This window comes from Polypterus senegalus, chromosome 10, assembly GCF_016835505.1.
Source record: "Polypterus senegalus isolate Bchr_013 chromosome 10, ASM1683550v1, whole genome shotgun sequence".
Taxonomy (NCBI): domain Eukaryota; kingdom Metazoa; phylum Chordata; class Cladistia; order Polypteriformes; family Polypteridae; genus Polypterus; species Polypterus senegalus.
The window spans coordinates 157,454,681-157,474,380 of record NC_053163.1 but is presented as its reverse complement, the minus strand read 5'-3'; the positions used below and the strand labels follow the sequence as shown (position 1 = coordinate 157,474,380).

At 41.7% G+C, this 19,700-nt stretch overlaps 1 protein-coding gene across 4 annotated transcripts in view; it reads right to left on the bottom strand.

Annotated features, from left to right (window-relative positions):
- The window catches only part of si:zfos-943e10.1 (GRAM domain-containing protein 2B), a 167,898-nt gene that overhangs the window by 23,281 nt on the left and 124,917 nt on the right, over window positions 1-19,700 (bottom strand). The window contains exon 1 of one of the 4 annotated variants that reach the window (XM_039767113.1): window positions 10,329-10,489. The exons of 2 other annotated variants lie outside the window; for them this stretch is intronic. In XM_039767113.1, the coding sequence (XP_039623047.1) occupies window positions 10,329-10,375 (47 nt within the window). In that variant the 5' untranslated portion in view covers window positions 10,376-10,489. Of the gene's footprint in view, window positions 1-2,576; window positions 2,764-10,328; window positions 10,490-19,700 lie in introns of those variants that run through there. One more of the 4 variants, XM_039767110.1, reaches the window with a different exon arrangement.

Sequence of the window (19,700 nt, the reverse complement as noted above, 5' to 3'; positions counted from 1 at the left end):
ATTATACGTATGGCACGATCATCCCGCTTTATTCTTTTAAGCTTTTTCTTACGTGATTCTACTGCATTAATTATTTCAATGAAAGGCACTATACGTTAGTCACATGTCATTGCACCTGCACTTTCTCCTGAAGCGCCTCGATTGCCAGCCCGTCAGTTCCCTGTAAACCTCACAGCCGCAGACGGAGACAATAAAGCGATGAGAGCGCAGCACATCCGAGAGAAGGAGGAGAATGAAGAGGGGAGAAGAAGAAGAAGAAGAGAAGAGAAGAGAAGAGAAGAGAAGAGAAGAGAAGAGAAGAGTGTCACTCAGTAAACTCGGTGAGCTTCGGATTTCAAAACGGGCGAGTCGGCGGTCTCAAAAGATTCAGGAGGCCAGAGGGTGTCCCACCCAGTGGCGCTTATCATTCGACGCGTGTCCAAGGGTACAAAACGAAAGAGAGTCTTCTGAAATGACGGCCATGAAGGTCATTTTATTTAATTGTTTAAAGTTTTTGAATGAGCCAACATCTAGAGCGGCGTTAGTTATACATGAAAAATAATTACAGCTTCATGAATCATAAACTTAAACCGAAAGACACAAACGGATGCTTCTATTTACTTTTAAGACGCGAAGCGATCGCATTTACAGTCCGTGTGTGTTTGCACATTAGGCAATGCCATTACCGGCAAACACTCCGATGACATCAGTCAGTTGTGAGGACATGCGCGTGCACCGAAGCGCCTCTGAACACGCGGAAGGTCACCAAGGTGCGTCTGTCAACCCCACTTCCTGCCCGCTCATTCCCATAGTTTACAGGAACCGTTCACCAGCTCAGCCCGATTCGGTAACGTGTCTGTTCCCTAACGCCGGCTAATTTAAAGTTAATGTTGGTGCAGGCCTCCTAAATTAGTCACGACTTTAAAAAATAAATTCTACAATCACTCAAATCAGCAGTAAATACATCTTATAGGTAGCCTTGGTAAATTCCAGCAGTTTGTAAAACCAGCGTGCAACCAGTCAGTGACTGGGCAGTGGGCACCATCGCCCGCACGCGCTTAAACGCCACCAGCCTAGGAACAAATGATAACCTAAAGTATGTGGAAAGAAAGTCCTCAATCCACCTTTATAAAAAGATTAATAGACAGGAATGAACGGATGCATCTGTGTGCTTTTATACGCGTTATATAGCGCATTCCATCAGCAATTAGATTGAAGTGTGTGGACGAATCAACGCAATTGTAGATGTCAAATGGCACATTTTCAGTAATTCACACAATAATACACATTATAAAGCGTCTATTCTTCAGTAATTCGATAGAGAGGATGTATAGAAAGGGGCGAATGTACCGCTGTATTTTTCTAATACGTGTTATATAGCGCCTTTCTCCAGTAATTAGATAGAAATGGGTGCATTAATCCGTAAATGACACATTGTGTGTTACTGTATATAGTACATTTTCATATATATATATATATATATATATATATATATATATATAAATGAACGTCTTCTAAAATACTTTGCACAGCGGCTTATCTGTGGTGATTTAACAGACAGCCAGGAAAGGACAGATGTATATTTTTCTAGTAATGTCATATAGCGCCTTTCTTCAGTAATTCTATGGATGGATAGACCTAGATGGATGAATTAACGTAATGATGAGTTTCATATAGCGCCTTTCTTCGTTAATTTACTTCTCCTTATTCGTTCACCAGAAGGCTCTATTGGTTATCCTACTACTTATATGCATTTGGTGTAAAGATTTGCGAGGTACTGCATGACATTTCCCTGTACTGTAATTCCTTCCGTCTGTCACCAGGCGTTTTATGATCATTTGAATTGACACGACAAAGAATTAAATAAACAAAGACCTAGAAATGGTGGGTAGCTAGAACACGTTGCCCTATTAAAACATCACCGCACAAAAAAAAATGACAAAAATGCAAAAGCAGCCGGGCGAGGGTGTGTTCTTGACGTCTGTGAATGGAAAGTGACGGACCTTTCCACATAACTGCGCTACTGCAGTCTAATAAACAGTCGCTCGTTTCTCATACAGCTGAGAGTATGAAAAAAAAATCATAACATACCATAAGCAGCCGCCTAAAATAGAAATGGGCGAGACCGACAATTAATCAAACTTCCTTAACCAAAATACATTTCTTGTGAAAGGCATAGCAAGTTGTTAAATTTTAGTGCGTGTGATACATTCGTGTAAGATCTGCGAGAAGGCACATAGTTAAAAGATTTCAAAAGTCCAGTAAAATGACGGAATAAAATGTATACTTCACGTGTTGTATGTACCTTACAGAACGGCTGCAGGATTTCTTAACATTATGTTTCAAAGCTACAATTAAGCAATTGTCTTTATTTGAAACGGGAATGTCGGCTGCTGTCGTAATTTTCTTTTCGGCTTCCTGTTTCAGGGTCTCCGACTTTTTCCTCCGGCAGCACTAGCGCTTCTGACCGCTAAAGCTCGGTGGGCTGCTGCTGGTTTTAATGAGCTGGCAAACAGATTACAACGCCATCTCACCCAGCCTGGTAGTCTTCTTTGACTCATTCTGTGTTTTCGCCTCCTTCTCGTAAGTGGACTAACCTGCGCAGATCTGCAGCTCCAGGCCCCCTCGAACTAGTCTGGCAGCAGGTGCGGCGTGCAGGTACCGGGGGACAGCCGACGAGTACAGGCAATATGGGACCAGCCGGCGGGAGGCGCTCAGCAGGAGAACCGAGAGGAAGCATTTGGCACTCCGGTGACTTGTGTGCCGGTAAAATGTACCGGAGAAACGGAAACTCAGGAACAGCAGAACGGCAGAAACGCGTCAAATCGCGTCACCGACCCGACGGGAAATGCAGAGTTTGTACTTTGAGTTTCTCAATCGCACCTCCGTGGCTTAGAGCGCATAGCAACAGGGAGGTCACTCTGATCACACCGGGGGTTACGAAGCCCAGTTACACAGTTTTACCTGCTCAAGTAGGAACCACCAAGGGGAGGTGGGCTTCTCAGGGAATATGGTTTGGGGTTTACTTAATTAGCCAAATAATTACGAATTAACCGACACTGGACGGGACGTCTCCGCTAAACTGTCAGGAATGCGCGTCTGTTTTAATTTACAATTGTAAAGAGGTGACAGAGCGAGACCTGAAACCGAAAACCGGCGAATGAACGCTGCGGCCAGCATATGAGCGTAAGTGAGAAGCACATGATGAACCGCACATGACTTCTGCCACACGTCACCTTTTTAGAAAGGAGGATGTTACCTAACACTTACTTAGGCAGGCAATGTGGCGCAGTGCTTAAGGCATCGGGTTTCAGCCTCCGAGTCAACGCAGTGTTACTTGTTATGTAACGCGTGGTTTTCTTTTGGGTGTAAAACTCCTCCACTGGCAGTATGCGACCATGAGGAAGCCACTTCACCTGGTTGTGATATTAAATTAGTGGGGTCCGTGTGTGTGTCTGTGTGTGTGTGTTGGGGGGTGTGTCGGGTGTGGGTGCGTATAACCAATAGAATCTCAAAATGTTGTACATAATGTTATATGCTATAGTGTCTTCTTTCTGGGTTCAAATCCTGCACTGTCTGACCACGAGGAAGCCACTTCACCTGCTTGTGCTCTAGATTTAAAAAAAAAAAAAAAATGTATCTCAAACCCACCTTAATAAAAGGATAACTGTCTGTGTATGTCCATCTGAGTCTGTCATTCCAACAGATGGCACATCAAACATCTGTAGTAATACAATGCATTGCATTTGTCATTCCAACAGATGGTGCATCACAAACAATAGCACTGCTTTTATGAATCCCATATCAAATGGAATATCACAGAGACATCCGCATTGCATTTCTCATTCCAACACGTTACATCACTAGCATCTCTCTCTATTATAATAAAAACGGGTCGAGATGTGATTTTCTTGGAAGACACTTTGATGTCCCACAGAGATGCGAAATGGCTGGCGCACAGCACAGGGTAGGGGGTGGGCGAGTAAAGGGAGGGCAGCTGATGTACAGGCTTTTAAATGATCGACACACAGCGCGACAAGCAGAACATGCAGCGCGGTACATTCAGTGCCACCCCCTTCACAACATGCGTGGCAGAGGTGCAAAGCATGCTCCCAGGGGTGGGCAAACGAAGCGAGCAGGGGGCTTTGTCCCCTAATGTAGCAAAAACAATGCATTGCATTTATCTTTCCAACAGATGGTGCATCACATACATTAGCACTGCTTTTATGAATCCCATATCAAATGGCATATCACAGAGACATGTGCATTGCATTTCTCATTCCAACACATGGCGCATCACAAGCATATGTAGTAATAAAATGCATTGCATTTATCTTTCCAACAGATGGTACATCAGAAACATCTGTAGTAATCCAATTCCTTGCATCTGCCATTTATATAAATGGCGCATCACAGACATTAATGCTGCTATTACGAATCCATACCAAGTGCCATATAGCAGAGACCTATGCATTGCATTTGTCTTTCCAACAAATGGTGCATCACAAGCAGCTTTCCGTTCTACACTCTTTAAAATAAAGATGTCAAAGTGGTTATACAGAACAGTGTCATATAGGAGAACCATCCTGAGGAAGGTTCCAGAAAGAGTTTTTATTTTTTTTAGATCCATAACTAGTTCCATAAATAGGAATGAACAGATAATAATGGATTTGTGAAAGTCCAATGGGTTCCCCGAGTTTAAGCGGACTCTCTCTGCATAAAGACACAGGCTCAGCTCAGGTTTTCTTCGTCTGCCGTGTCCTGCAGATCACCTCCTATACATGACAGATTTATCAACGGAACCCTTTAAAAACCCAAAGGCCCACCTTCATATGCAAAGAACCCTTCCCAGAATGCAATGGGTCACTGAGAAGCAACTGATCTACAAGGAAACACACCACCCAGTAAAGTGCTATTTTGGAACTTTCATTTTTTAGAGAATGCGGCAGGATATAATTAACTGCTCTGAGCACCAAACACACCTACATCTCCGAATTGGCACAGGACCTTTATTTGCACGTACGCACTTTTATGTAATACTTTAAAGCTCCACCTGCGACTTTGTTTAACTTCCTGAGCTGTACATTTGAAATAACTAAACACAGAGCACTTATGGTGAAGGGCTGCTACGGTCCTCCATTGTGCTCAATCTTCATGCAGCTGTGATTACTAAAAAGCATTAGCTATATAAACATTAGTAATTGTGTCTTTATATTTGTATAAATATTAGGGTGATGCACTTTATTCAACGAAAGTCATGAGTGGATGATGTATGGGAATAAAGGACCATCTTATTACAGGATATGTGTCAATTACTTCATTTGCATACTTGGCAAGGTTTACATATAATGAAGCTGAATAACGTTGGGAAGCATCAACATAAAGGGGCAAGCACACACACACACACACACACACACACACCTACAGACACTGGCACACAGGTGTGCAGTCACAGCGAACACGCATCACTGCACTCACACCCACAAATGTACACATACGGTACACAAATACATGATAATTCTTGACACGCGAGCCTCTTCGTTTGTTATATAGCACCTTTCAAGTTAGGATGGCAAAATGGCTGGTTAAGACTTTGGACTTCAAACCTGGAAGCTGTGGTTTCAAATCCTGCAAATGACCACAGGGTGACCCTGAGCAAGTCACTTCACCTGCCCGTGTTTCAACTGGAAAAGAAACTAAAAGAAAAGGAACCAACCGTATATCAAATTTTCTAAGTCACCTATGAAGTAATAATAGAAATCAATAGAGATAGGAAAGGCACTATATGATAGATATACAGGCAGTGTGGGGTAGTTGTTAAGGATTTGGACTTCAAAACCAGAGTTTGAAAAAAAATCCCAAATCCCACCCCTGATCCTGTGTGACGCTGAGGAAGTCACTTTACCTGCCTGCGCTTCCATTGGAAAGGATAAACCAAAGAAAATGGATTGGCATTAGTCAAACAAGAAGATAAGAAAATAAATTGATAGAGACAGAAAAGACGCTATATGATAGACAGATAGATATGCAGGCAGTGTGGTGTAGTTGTCAATGCTTTGGCTTTGGATCAAACCCTAAAGTTGTTAGTTCAGATTCCACTGCTGACATGGTGTGAACCTGAGGAAGTCACTTCACCTGCCTGTGCTCCAGCTGACAAGATAAAAAAGAAGAACCAATTCGCTTTCAGATATTCTAAGTCGGTTTGGATAAAGAAGTCAGCCAAATAATAATTTTATCTATCTAAGGTACTATATGATAGATAGATGTATGATATAGTGCCTTTCATAACTATTTTAAGGTTCTGCTCAAAATCTATTGATTTACTTATTATATAGTGCCTTTCACATCTGTCTGCCAATCGTAAGGATCCATTCTGTGTCTGTTGATTTACTTAGATATGTAAAGTAACTATATCACAGATAGATAGACAGATGATACATTGCCTTTCATATCTATCTATTATGAAATTCCTCTCAAAATCTATTAATTTACTTATTTTAAAGTGCCTTTCATATATCTGTATCTCTATCTATGAATCAATAGAAACTAAAAGGTGCCTTATAATAGATAATGTATGAGATATTGCCTTTCATATCTATATTAGTAGTTCCTTACACATATAAGTAAATCAGTAGAAACTGAAAGGAGCCTTATGATTGGCAGAGAAATGTGAAAGGTACTATATAAGTAAATCAATAGATTTTGAGCAGAACCTTAAAATATATAGTTATGAAAGGCACTATATCATACCTTACATATCTAAGATTCCTTTCAAAATCTATTAATGTACGTATTTTATGGTGCCTTTCATTTATCTCTATCTATGTAAAGCACTATATTATAAATATATAGATATGTAAAGTGTGATATAGTGCCTTTCATAATTATCTATTTTAACCTGACTTTGAAAAAAAATACCAAATCCCACCACTGACACTGTGTGACCCCGAGGAAGTCACTTCACCTGCTGGCATTTCACCTAAAACTAACACATGGATCCAACTTTATCTCAAACGCTGCAAGTCACCTTGGATGAAGGGGTCATCCAAATGAGTAGATTTAAATCAAGTTGGTCCCCCCAATTAATTTTCAAGCGATACTGATCGTGTATTCATAAGGGGATATACAGTACATACTGTATTTGTATCTCTTTCTATAGATCAATCAGCCCCAACATTAACTGCACCTGCCTGTTATTGTGTAGGTCCCCCTTATGCCACCCAAAGAGCTCTGACCAGTCCAGGCATGGACTCCCGAGACCGCTGAAGGTGCCGTGTGGTATCTGCACCAGGACATTAGCGGCACATCCTTAAGATCCTGTAAATTGTGAGGTGGGGCCTCCATGGCTCAGACTTGTTTGTCCAGCACATCCCACAGATGTTTGATCACAATGAGATCTGAGGAGTTTGGAAGCCAAGTTAACACCTTGAGCTCTTTGCCGTGTTCCTCAAACCATTCCTGAACAGGTTTTGCAGTGCGACAGGGTGAGTTATCCTGCTGAATGAGGCCACTACCACCAGGGAATGCCAATGATTTGAAGGGGTGCGCAGGGTCTGCAACAATCTTTAGGTAGGTGGTACATGTCAAAGTAAGATCTGCATGAATATCAGGACCTCAAGGTTTTGCAGCAGAACATTGCCCAGAGCATTACACCACCTTTGCCAGCTTGTCTTCTCCCTTCATGTGCATCCTAGTGTCATTTCTTTGCCAGGGAAACAAAACACACACACACATACCGAGCCATCCACATGATCTGAACGAAAATGTGATTCATCAGGCCAGGCCCCCTTCTTCCATTGATTCAAGGTCCAGTTCCGACGCTCACATGCCCATTGTAAGGCACTTTCAGTGGTAGACAGGGGCCAGCATGGGCACTCTGACTGGTCTGTGGCTACGCTGCAAGCCGTGATGAATGGCGTGTTCTGACATCTTTCTCTAATGGCCAGCCTGAAGTTTTTCAGCAATTTGTGCTCCAGTAGCTCCTCTGTGGGAAATCAGACCAGACAGGCCAGCCTTCAATCCCCACATGCATCAATGAACCTTGGGTGCCCACAAACCCTACTGCTGGTTGGAATGAACCACCACATGCCAGCAGCAGCCCATAAGTCCTGCCATTTTGGAGACGCTCCGAGCCAGTCGTCTCGCCATCGCAAGTTGGCCCTTTGTCAGAGTTGCTCAGATCTTTACGCTTGTCCATTTCTTTGACTTTCAACACCTCAGCTTCAAGAACTGACTGCTCAGATGCTACCAGATATGTGCCACCCCTTACCAGGCACCATTGGCACAAGATCATCAAATGTTAGTCAACTCACCTGTCAGTGCTTTTAATGTTGTGGCTGATTGAAGAGTGAACATATGTGTGTGTGTGTTTTTATGTGTATGTGTGCGCATACATACACACGCACGCACATAGAGAGATAGATAGATAGACAAAATTAATCCTAAACCAAATTTCAGGGTTACTGCAGAATACATTTAAATACACAAACAAAACAGCAATAATCCAACCATCCATCCATTTTCAAACCCGCATCTCTTGAGCAGAGTTTCAGGGAGGCTGGAGCCAATCCCATTAGCACTGTACACAAAGCAGGAACAATACCAGGACGGGATGCCAGACCATCACAGGGTGAACAAACACACACACACACGCACAAAAGGCCAATTTTAGACTCTTAAGTATATTAAAAAGGTACAAATAAACATAACAAAAATGATCTCCGAGTAAATTAACAAAGCGTTGGTGTTTACTTTGTGTGAAGTGGCCACAATTTCACAAGCTTATCAGTTACAGTTCCAAAGTACTGGTTTTGTCATAAATTGGCACAGCGTATAGCACATGGCATCATCATCTGCTAAAATGTCTACTAGACCGGCTAAGTACCACATTTTGTTTGTTATATATTATATCACACACACTTTATATATATATATATATATACACATATATATATACATATATATATATATACATATATATATATATATATATATATATATATATATATATATATATATATATATATATATATATATATATATATATATATATATATATATATATATATATATATATATATATATATATATATATATATATATATATATATATATATATATACACACCCCTCTTTTCACACCAACAACACATCATGGTGACTGCTATCCTATTCTTAGCAACGTCAAAAGCTTTCTTCTTTTTTGTAATTCATGTGTGTGCTTAACGGTGGGGGGGTATTATTATTATTTGGTTAACACCATTATCCCATGCTGACCTACAATTAGTTCCACTTCCTTTTGCTATTTTTTGTTCCTTTTTATTACCCAACAGGAGCACAGGAAGGTGAAGTAACTTGCTCAGGGTCACACAGTTTCAGTAGCAGGATTTGAACCCTTAGTCTGAGGGTTTGAGGTCCAATTCCTTGACCACTATGTCACACTGCCTGCTTGTTGTAATATTTCTACATTTTTGAGCTTCTGTTAAAAGGTAAAAAAAATTCCCCTTTGTGACAAAGTACTGTCTATCATATAGTGCCTTTCACATCTAGGGAGCTATTTATCTATCTATGTATCTCCTTGCATATTGGGCATTACATACATATGCTAATCCGGATATTAAGGTACTGATTTTTACCCATTTTTCTATCTAGATATGAAAGGCACTATATTAGACAGATGGGTAGAGATATTATATTATATATATATATATATTATATATATATATATAGACAGGAAGAGAGATCTTTGAAGAAGCAGTTGCCGCTCACCGTGTCCCCCGTTATTGGAAATCCTTGTCCCTGTCGGTTTTCTGCCACCATCACTTTTATCCAAACGCCTGGTCAGTCTGACTGTATATCTATAAAGCGCGTGTTCCGTTCACACACAACGGAGTAGATTCTTTTTTTTGCATAACAGATTTACATTTTAATGAGCATTAAAACAGGGGCCCAATTAATCGATAAACACAATCGCACAGGAGCTTGACAATGTTGAGTCGGTCGTAATTTAATAAAGAGGTAGTAAGTTTAGCGGTGACTGGTGGCGCTTCATTTGCTCCGGTGACACATGGACGGTTACTGCTGATCATTTTTAACGATCGGTTTATTATCTCTCAGTGTCATCGAACAGTTTAGAACATGAGGACTCGTTTGGTAGACTTGCATAACATAGCGCCTATTTTACGGTATTTTGCGACCCAGACTGAAGTTTCTCCGCAGGTGAATACGTTCGCCGCCGGGACTCCCCTCACCTTTTTTGTTTCTTTTTTTCCGTTTAGCCTCCACCCCTCCAACCCCGCTGATATCTCAGCTCGTCTCCGAGAAGTCACACAAGGGTCGGCATGACGGTACCTGTCAGAAAGGTGTTCTCGTTTTCCAATGAGCTTCATAATCTGCATTATTCCCGTCGACTCCACAGAATGCTGTCACCTGCCAGTGTCCCCCTCGCCTGTCCGCCGGCCGTACTAATCCGTTTTACGCTCACTTCTGCGAAGGCTTTTCAAATGTCTCTATGAAGCTGTCATGCGGTGTGGGCGGTCTGCAGTCTCCAGCTAAGCGATTTGGCACCAATCAGCGAGCTGCAGCAGCTGTGACCATTCACACCAATTCTAACACACACACACATACACCCCCACGGAGTGTTGACGACTTTCTTGCCCCTTCCAGAAGTCGGTGCTGTGACCTTAATCTGTGGTTTCCTTTCTTTTAGTAACCTGCGGAAAGGCTGCTTAATAACTAACTAAATAAATAAATAAAGGCGCTCGGCACGCTCAGTGTACAAAGGAAGCTGCGTGTCTATTGTTTATAGCGTCTTTTATTATATTGTTATAAAATTAATCACAATCTAAATTTACAAGATGCGTGTGAATGAAGTTGTGAAACTTTGATCGGCTTATTTGTCAATGCAGGATCTTAAACATGTAAAATAACCGGCTGAATCCAGTTCAGGGGTGTGTGGGAGGAGACCATTCCACACCACGGTGTGTGGGCGGAGCCTATTCTGACAACACAGGATGTTAGGCAGAAGTCAGCCCTGGACTTAAATGGTAAGGGGTGGGGCATCTGAGATAATAGAGGGCGGGGCATGGTGTCATGAAGTCCCAAAAATTCAACCAGCAACAGTATAATAGATAGCTCGGGTCAAATTCTGCTACTGATATGGTGTGACCACGAGCAAGTTACTTCACCTGTCTCTGCTCCAACTGGGAGAAAATAAAAATGGAAATATAACCAGGCGTATCTCAAATGTTGCAAGCCCTCTTGGATAAATGTGTCAGACAAATAGTAAATAATGATAATACATGCTTGGGTGGCTGGCCCTGGGGCGGGCTATAGATAGATAGACAGATAGAAAGATGTGAAAGGCACTATACAATAGATAGATAGATAGAGTGAAAGGCACTATATAATAGATAGATAGATATAGATAAATAGATAGATGTGAAAGGCACTATATAATAGATAAGATAGATAGATAGATAGATAGATAGATAGATAGATAGATGTGAAAGGCACTGTACAATAGATAGATACTGTAGATGTGAAAGGCACTATATGATAGATAGATAGATTTGTTGTGCTCTGCTGTAATGTCCACAACCTGCTCTGAGGACACCAACTACAGGCTGATGTCCTCATCCAGTGAGCATACAGTTCAATTATTTTACCTCCATTTTTACAGATTAAATGGCTGGCACAGGAGCACACTGTGTGGTTGCAGTTGCTTTGAGGTCCAGTTTCATAGCCACAACTTGACTTTTAAGTTCAGCAGCCCAGGCCATTCAGATTTCTAGTTTGTGACGGGACAAGACAGAGAGGATGTCACAAAGCACAAGCCTGTCATTCATGTTGGAGAATTGTGTTGTTAAAAGCCATTCAGTGTGAAAAGCACCATTGGACAAAGACTGGAGTGAAGATGCAATCACCCGTCTGGGCAAAGCTGGCCACACTGGGCAAATGATGTGTTTGGATTTCTTCAGTGCCATCCAGTCATCCCTGTTAAGGGGTCAACTCACAGAGACAGGTGGGAGCACCTGTGGTGTCCTGATAACGGACCATCTGTCGGGCAGACCGCCATCTGTGAGACTCAAGGACTGTGTGAGCAGCACTGGAGCACCACAAGGTCAGGACACTTGCCAACATTCTCAGCTGATTCTGCACTTATGGGGGGATGTTGATCAGGGGGACGAGACAGAGGAGAGGAGTCAGGGGGAGAACATTGAGAATTGTTTGCAACTGAACATCAGCAAAACCAAAGAACTGCTTATTGACTTTCACCACACCAAAGAGCCACAATGTCCGGTCACCATTCAGAGAGCGTGGAGGTGGTCCACTCAAAGAAACACTTGGAGGTCTATGTCAATGACAGGCTGGACTGACCTCATAACAGAGAAAAACAAGAGAAGAAAGGGCAGAGCAGGGTCTTTATTCTTAGAAGACTATGCTCCTTTTATGTCGGAAGTGACGTCCTTCACATCTTCTGTAACTCTTTGGAGGCCACTGTGGTGTGCTGGGCTGGTAACCTCACTTCAAGAGAGGACCACCAAATCAACAAGCTAATTAAAAGGGCAGGCTGAGTTAGAGGACACACTGTGGACCCCCTGGAGGTCATAGTGGAGGAGAGAATGAAGACAAAATGGGGTGCTGTTATGAGCAACGCTGCACATCCTCACTGTGACACAACAACACAGAGGACTTTAAGGGAACAAAGCATTCAGCAGAAATGTGACAAGAAGTGTGACTGGGGGGGTCCATCATACCAACGGCAATATGCCTGTATAGTGCCTCACTTGGACTGGGACTGCCAAGTTACAAGTTTGCTTTCTTTTTAGTCATTCTGATGTGTATTTGAGAAACATTCATTACTTGTTACAGTGTAATAATAATAATTTATTAATTTACTAGCTGTGCTACCCATCTAAGACAGGTTGAAATCTAACTAATCAACAGAGACCTCAGGGTGAACATTTGCAGTACGCTATCTATTGGAATGTATTTTATAATGCAGGAAACAATAAAATGCTTTGCAGTTGCCATTCCAACAGATGGTGCATCACAAATATTTGTAGTAATAACATGCATAACTATAAATGTTTGTGATGCGCCATCTGTTAGAATGACGGAGACATAGCAACTGGATGGACACATAGATACACAGACACTTATTCTTTTATTAAGGAGGATTAAACTTCTGTAAAAAAGCAGATTTCACCTTGGAACAAAAAAGTTCAATCTATAGATAGATATATAGATTTCTGAGTGTAGTTGGCAGCATAGATAGATGGATAGATAGATGTAAGGCACTATATAATAAGTTTTTTAAGTTTTTTAATACATTTTGAGAGGAATCTTATAATAAATGAATTTGAAAGGAACTATATGATATCTGTTTATCTATTACAATATCTATCTATCTATTGTATAGTGCCTTTCACATCTATCTATCTATCCTGCCAACTACACTCAAAAGTCTATCTATCTATCTATCTATCATATAGTGCCTTTCACTTCTATCTATCTATTATATAGTGCCTTTCCTATCTATCTATCTATCTATCTATCATATACGCCTTTCATTTCTATCTATCTATCCTGCCAACTACACTCAAATATCTATCTATCTATCTATCTATCTATCTATTTAATCTATCTATCATATAGTGCCTTATCTATCTATCTATCTGTTTATTATATAGTGCCTTTCCTATCTATCTATCTATCTATCTATCTATCTATCTATCTATCTATCTATCTATCTATCTATCTATCTATCGTAATGCCTGATAGCATGGGGGTCACCTCAACGTCAGTAGATGCTGCCATTCCATGTCGCAGCTGCTGTGGTTTTATGAATCTGAGCCCCCAGTGGAGTTGAGGTTGGAGGAGATGAAGTGTTTGAGGGATTACAGGGCCTGTCATGTTTAAATAGTGCCATCTGGTGGTGGTGCATTACCTTTCCTCTATTTTCTTGAAATGGGCTACTTCATACTAAACCTCAGTTCTTAATGCTATGTGTAATGCCTAGTTGTATTTTTTATTGATTGATTGATTGGTTTTTATGTTCATGAGGATTGCTTTTAAGTGCTTTGAAATTGCCAATTTTCTTTTATATTTTTTGTCTGTTGCCTCCTGACTCAGTGGTACGAGAAAACCCCCAAATATGATATACTGTGTGACTCATCTTAATGTCTGGTTATACAAGACATTAAGCTTTTCGGGGTTCTCCCCAATTCCTGGCCTTCTAGACCCCCCCCAAAAAAAAAACAAAACATTTTTTGGTCAGTTTTGGACCGAACGTGCAGGAAGTGACACCCTTATGATAAAGAGTAACCAACAGTCATCTTCAACAAAAATGACCAGAAGGACTTTAAGTTGTGCCTGCCACATCAACTGACCTACTCATGGGATACGAGTGGTCAAAAATGACTCCTTTTTATAACATTTTGAAAAAAAACGGGTATGTGTAATAACGGCATAAGGAGTCACTTCATGTGATTATTAAAATCTTGTTTAATGCTTTTAATCATTTTGTAAGTTTACAAAGATATCAAGTTTCCTTGATCAATGTTAGGGCTAAATGTTTACATTGTTCTGACACGCTGAGCAAGAAGCGAACACTTTTAGTCCTGGATGTGAAAGAATACGCTGGGTCGAGAAAGCTCCAGTTGATTCTAAACACAGAGATTCTAAGAAATGTCCATATTTAGGACAAATGGTAATGACGAGACTGAGCCTGAGATATCGAACACCATATCATCACATTTGTTCAAACCTTTAACTTATGATTCATTTAATTTTGGGCTACATCCAGAGATAAATAGCTACAGGTTCAGTAGCAATTACAAATGGCATTGGAGGTAACTTGGCATCCGCGTTTGATTTCATGCTGATCACATAATGTGATCCTATTTGTGATATTTGATTCATTACAGGTGGTCCTAACCCAATAAGAGCCACTCTCAGAAGATTCAAAATGTCAAGCATACTGTATGGGGGGCATTGTTTCATGCTCAGTGATTACAAACACGATGTTATTCTTGATCCTTTACTAGGGGCCTAGCCCTCTATAAGAGGGTGACAATGACAATCGAGAACATTTTGATTTTAGACATTTCAGCTGAAGCACACATTCGAATATTTGACGTGGCTCTTCCTGCCTGTCATGCACGTCTACCTCTTGCAGTAAATCCGTACATTTCTTTTGAACGCCCCGAGTTAATGCGGCTTGTGCCCATTCAGTCTTTTTGCGTTGCACTTTTGTTCTGAGGAGACATGGAGGTAAGGACTTCACTACTTGATCGCCTGTTGAGAAGAAGGTGAACGATGACTCAGCTGTTCAGATGATGTTTTTTTTTTTTCCATTACTCAGAAGGCCCATTGTTAGCCTTCACTACACCACTTCACTCACAAAAGAATACTCTTTGGTTCAATACGCAATCTCAACACGATTTGAGGAATGAACCGCAGCCACTCCATCCTGTGTCCAGCTCACGGCAACGTGTTGCACTTCAGTCAGCCATACAAATAGGAATTTCTCTGTACTATAGATAAGCCTTCCTACTGCCGGCTAATGGCATGGGGGGCTCCGGACATACCTTGCCAGCGTAATGGGGAGCAGGATGACACCTGGTAGATCATCCATCCAGTATCCAACCCGCTATATCCCAACTACAGGGTCATGGGGGTCTACTGGAGCCAATCTCAGCCAACACAGGGCGCAAGGCAGGAACCAATCCCGGGTAGGGTGCCAACCCACCGCAGGAGACACACAAACACACCAAGCACACACTAGGGCCAATTTAGAATCGCCACTTCACGCAGGGAGGACCCGGGAAGCGAACCCAGGTCTCCTTACTGCGAGGCAGCAGCGCTACCCACTGCACCCCCGTGCCGCCCATCACTGTATATTGTTTGGATTTAAACTTTAAGTCGGAGACTTGTAGGTCATCTAATTCGTGTTGCCATCAGGGAAAGGTAGTGTTTCTTCCCAGTGAAGAGGCGTATCTGCGAGAATTAAAAGATTTGTTGTTGGGTGAAAGCGAAATCCACATACGCTGCCACGCTTGGGTCACAGAGCTGCTCGGATACACAGGAGATTTGAAAGACACAAACTTTATTGAGACACTTGAAACCAACAGCAGTTGCTTTCAGGAGTGCGGTCGGAGGGGACAGTTCCGTCTCTCAATGAAAAGAATAGAAAATCTTCCTCTTTATACGGGACGGGACCCCCAACAGTAGCACCGGATGTTTGAGGGAGAAGTGAGACAAAAGGACAGCTGCTGTATGGGCTTTTAAACGTTCGAAGCGCCACGCGAGATGAAGATCATGTGACACGGCAGCAGCTGATCGAGCAAAGAGGAAGTAAAAAAAAAAAAAAAAAATCTGTATTTGTTTGTCGTTGTATCACCATTTAAGAGGGGGCTCTCGGAGGAGTGACTGCATCTCCTTGGGGTGCATTCAGCCCCCCTCTTCACAACGCGAGCGGCAGAGACATTAAGTGGCTGGCACATAGCGCAGGCAGGGGGTCGACGAGTAAAGTGATATACTGGATATACACACACACAGTATATCAGCGGGTCGCAAACTTTCGTATTTCGCGCCCCCCCCTTTTCTACCTGCAATAATAATAAGATAGATGAGAATAACCCGCGATACAACTAATAAAGGTGTGATACTCGTGCGGTGCCGCTGTATCCTATCATTTTTACTTCCATAAGATTTGCATGATGTGTTCGGCTAACTTTAATGAAATATTTGCAATTTATTTTTTTAAAGTGCTTTAATAACTGTTAAAATGCCTTGTGTGGCTTTTGTAGTAATTCTAATCCCAAAAACAAAGAATAAATTATTTATTCTTATTTATTTTTTTATGTAACGAAACAATTAAATGTGTTTTATTTTTAAAAATCTCGTAAAGGAGGACACCGATGAAGTCAATCTGCACGACATGAACGTATTTTCGTCCGACAAATATTAAACCGCTGTTAGTTGTATCATGAAAATAACCCAATATGCAGTAAATTATTGAACTCAATTTGACAATATTGGCTACGCTGCCAGTGTGGTGCAGTCGCGGCGCGTGATCACCTGATCTGCTGTTACCCGGATGTTCGCGACAGACACCGATACGTCTCGAACTTTCTGGATTGAAAATACGCGACTATAAAAGCAGCAGCAGCGGCGCCGCTCGTCATAGAAAAAAACTTCAAATAGAAAAAGAGCGCAGAGCGTCGTATGTCGAATATCAAACCAAACCTGGACTGGCTGTGTACTTTAAAGCAGGCACATATTAGTCATTAGATCTATGCCTTATACATGCTTTATTTTAATTTTAGTTATAATGCATTCGTTTTGATAGATAGATAGATAGATAGATAGATAGATAGATAGATAGATAGATAGATAGATAGATAGATAGAGTGGGATGCAAAAGTTTGGGCAACCTAGTTAATAGTCCTTATTGTCCTGTATAAATCATTGGTTGTTACGATAAAAAATGTCAGTTAAATCTATCATATAGGAGACACACACAGTGATATTTGAGAAGTGAAATGAAGTTTATTGGATTTACAGAAAGTGTGCAATAATTGTTCAAACAAAATCAGGCAGGTGCATAAATTTGGGCACCGTTGTCATTTTATTGATTCCCGAAATTTTAGAACTAATTATTGGAACTCCAATTGGCTTGGTAAGCTCAGTGACCCCTGACCTACATACACAGGTGAATCCGAGTATTTAAGGGGGTCCATTGTAAGTTTCTCTGAAGAGTAGCAACATGGGGGTCACAAAACAACTCTCAAATGACCTGAAGACAAAGATTGTTCACCATCATGGTTTAGGGAAGGATACAGAAAGCTGTCCCAGAGATTGAAGCTGTCTGTTTCCACAGTTAGGAACATATTGAGGAAATGGAAGACCACAGGCTCAGTTCAAGTTAAGGCTCGAAGTGGCAGACCAAGAAAGATTTCAGATAGACAGAAGCGACGAATGGTGAGAACAGTCAGAGTCAACCCACAGACCAGCACCAAAGACCTACAACATCATCTTGCAGCAGATGGAGTCACTGGGCATCGTTCAACCATTCGGCGCACTTTACACAAGGAGATGCTGTATGCGAGAGTGATGAAGAGGAAGCACAAAGAGAGCTGCTTGAGGTCTGCTCAAGCACATTTGGACAAGCCAGCTTCATTTTGGAATAAGGTGCTGTGGACTGATGAAACTAAAATGGAGTTATTTGGGCATAACAAGGGGCATTATGCATGGAGGAAAAGAACACAGCATTCCAAGAAAAACACCTGCTACCTCCAGTCAAATATGGTGGTGGTTCCATCATGCTGTGGGGCTGTGTGACCAGTGCAGGGACTGGGAATCTTGTCAAAGTTGAGGGACGCATGGATTCCACTCAGTATCAGCAGATTCTGGAGACCAATGTCCAGGAATCAGTGACAAAGCTGAAGCTGCGCCGGGGCTGGATCTTTCAACAAGACAATGACCCGAAACACTGCTCAAAATCCACTAAGGCATTCATGCAGAGGAACAAGTAGGACGTTCTGGAATGGCCATCTCAGTCCCCAGACCTGAATAGAATTGAAAATCTGTGGTGTGAGTTAAAGAGAGCTGTCCATGCTCGGAAGCCATCAAACCTGAATGAACTAGAGATGTTTTGCAAAGAGGAATGGTCCAAAATACCTTCAACCACAATCCAGACTCTCATTGGAACCTATAGGAAGCGTTTAGAGGCTGGAATTTCTGCAAAAGGCGGATCTACTAAATATTGATTTCATTTCTTTTTTGTGGTGCCCAAATTTATGCACCTGCCTGATTTTGTTTGAACAATTATTGCACACTTTCTGTAAATCCAATAAACTTCATTTCACTTCTCAAATATCACTGTGTGTGTCTCCTATATGATATATTTAACTGACATTTTTTATCGTAACAACCAACGATTTATACAGGAAAATAATGACTATTAACAAGGTTGCCCAAACTTTTGCATCCCACAGTAGATAGATAGATAGATAGATACTTTATTAATCCCCAAGCAGAAATTCCCATACTCCAGCAGCAGCATACTGATAAAGAACAATATTAAATGAAAGAGTGATAACAATGCAGGTATAACAGACAATAACTTTGTATAATGTTAACGTTTACCCCCCGAGTCTCATAGTGTGGGGTCTCCTCAGTCTGTCAGTCTGTCGCTGAAGCTGCTCCTCTGTCTGGAGATGACACTGTTCAGTGGATGCAAATTTAAATTTGAAATAAAAATGTAAAAAATTAATTTTGATGTCTTGTTCATTTATTTGAGGCCCCCTTGTACAGCTTCAGCACACCCCACAGTTTGAGAACCGCTGCTGTATATACACAATATAACCAGCCGTGCTCTTAAAGTGCCCCACATGACAGTGTTGAACTAACAACTGTTGGCCAAAGAGCTGAGATGAAGACTGGTGGACTCCATCATGTGTGTCTCTTCAGAGAGTCCTTGGTTCCCGCTGAGTTGACTTTGTGTTGCTCATGGAGTCCCGAATGAGGCACATCACCTGCATTGTGAGGGAGCATCAGTTACGGCATTACAGCCATGCGGTGTGATTACCCGAGGGTGATCTGGGACCTGAGCGTAACACCTGGCTGTAGAGGACTGGACCGCGTGTCTGTCTGGGGGGGTTGCCAACCGGGATCCCGAGTTGTTTTGTTGTGTGGTGGGTGTGGCGATGCGCT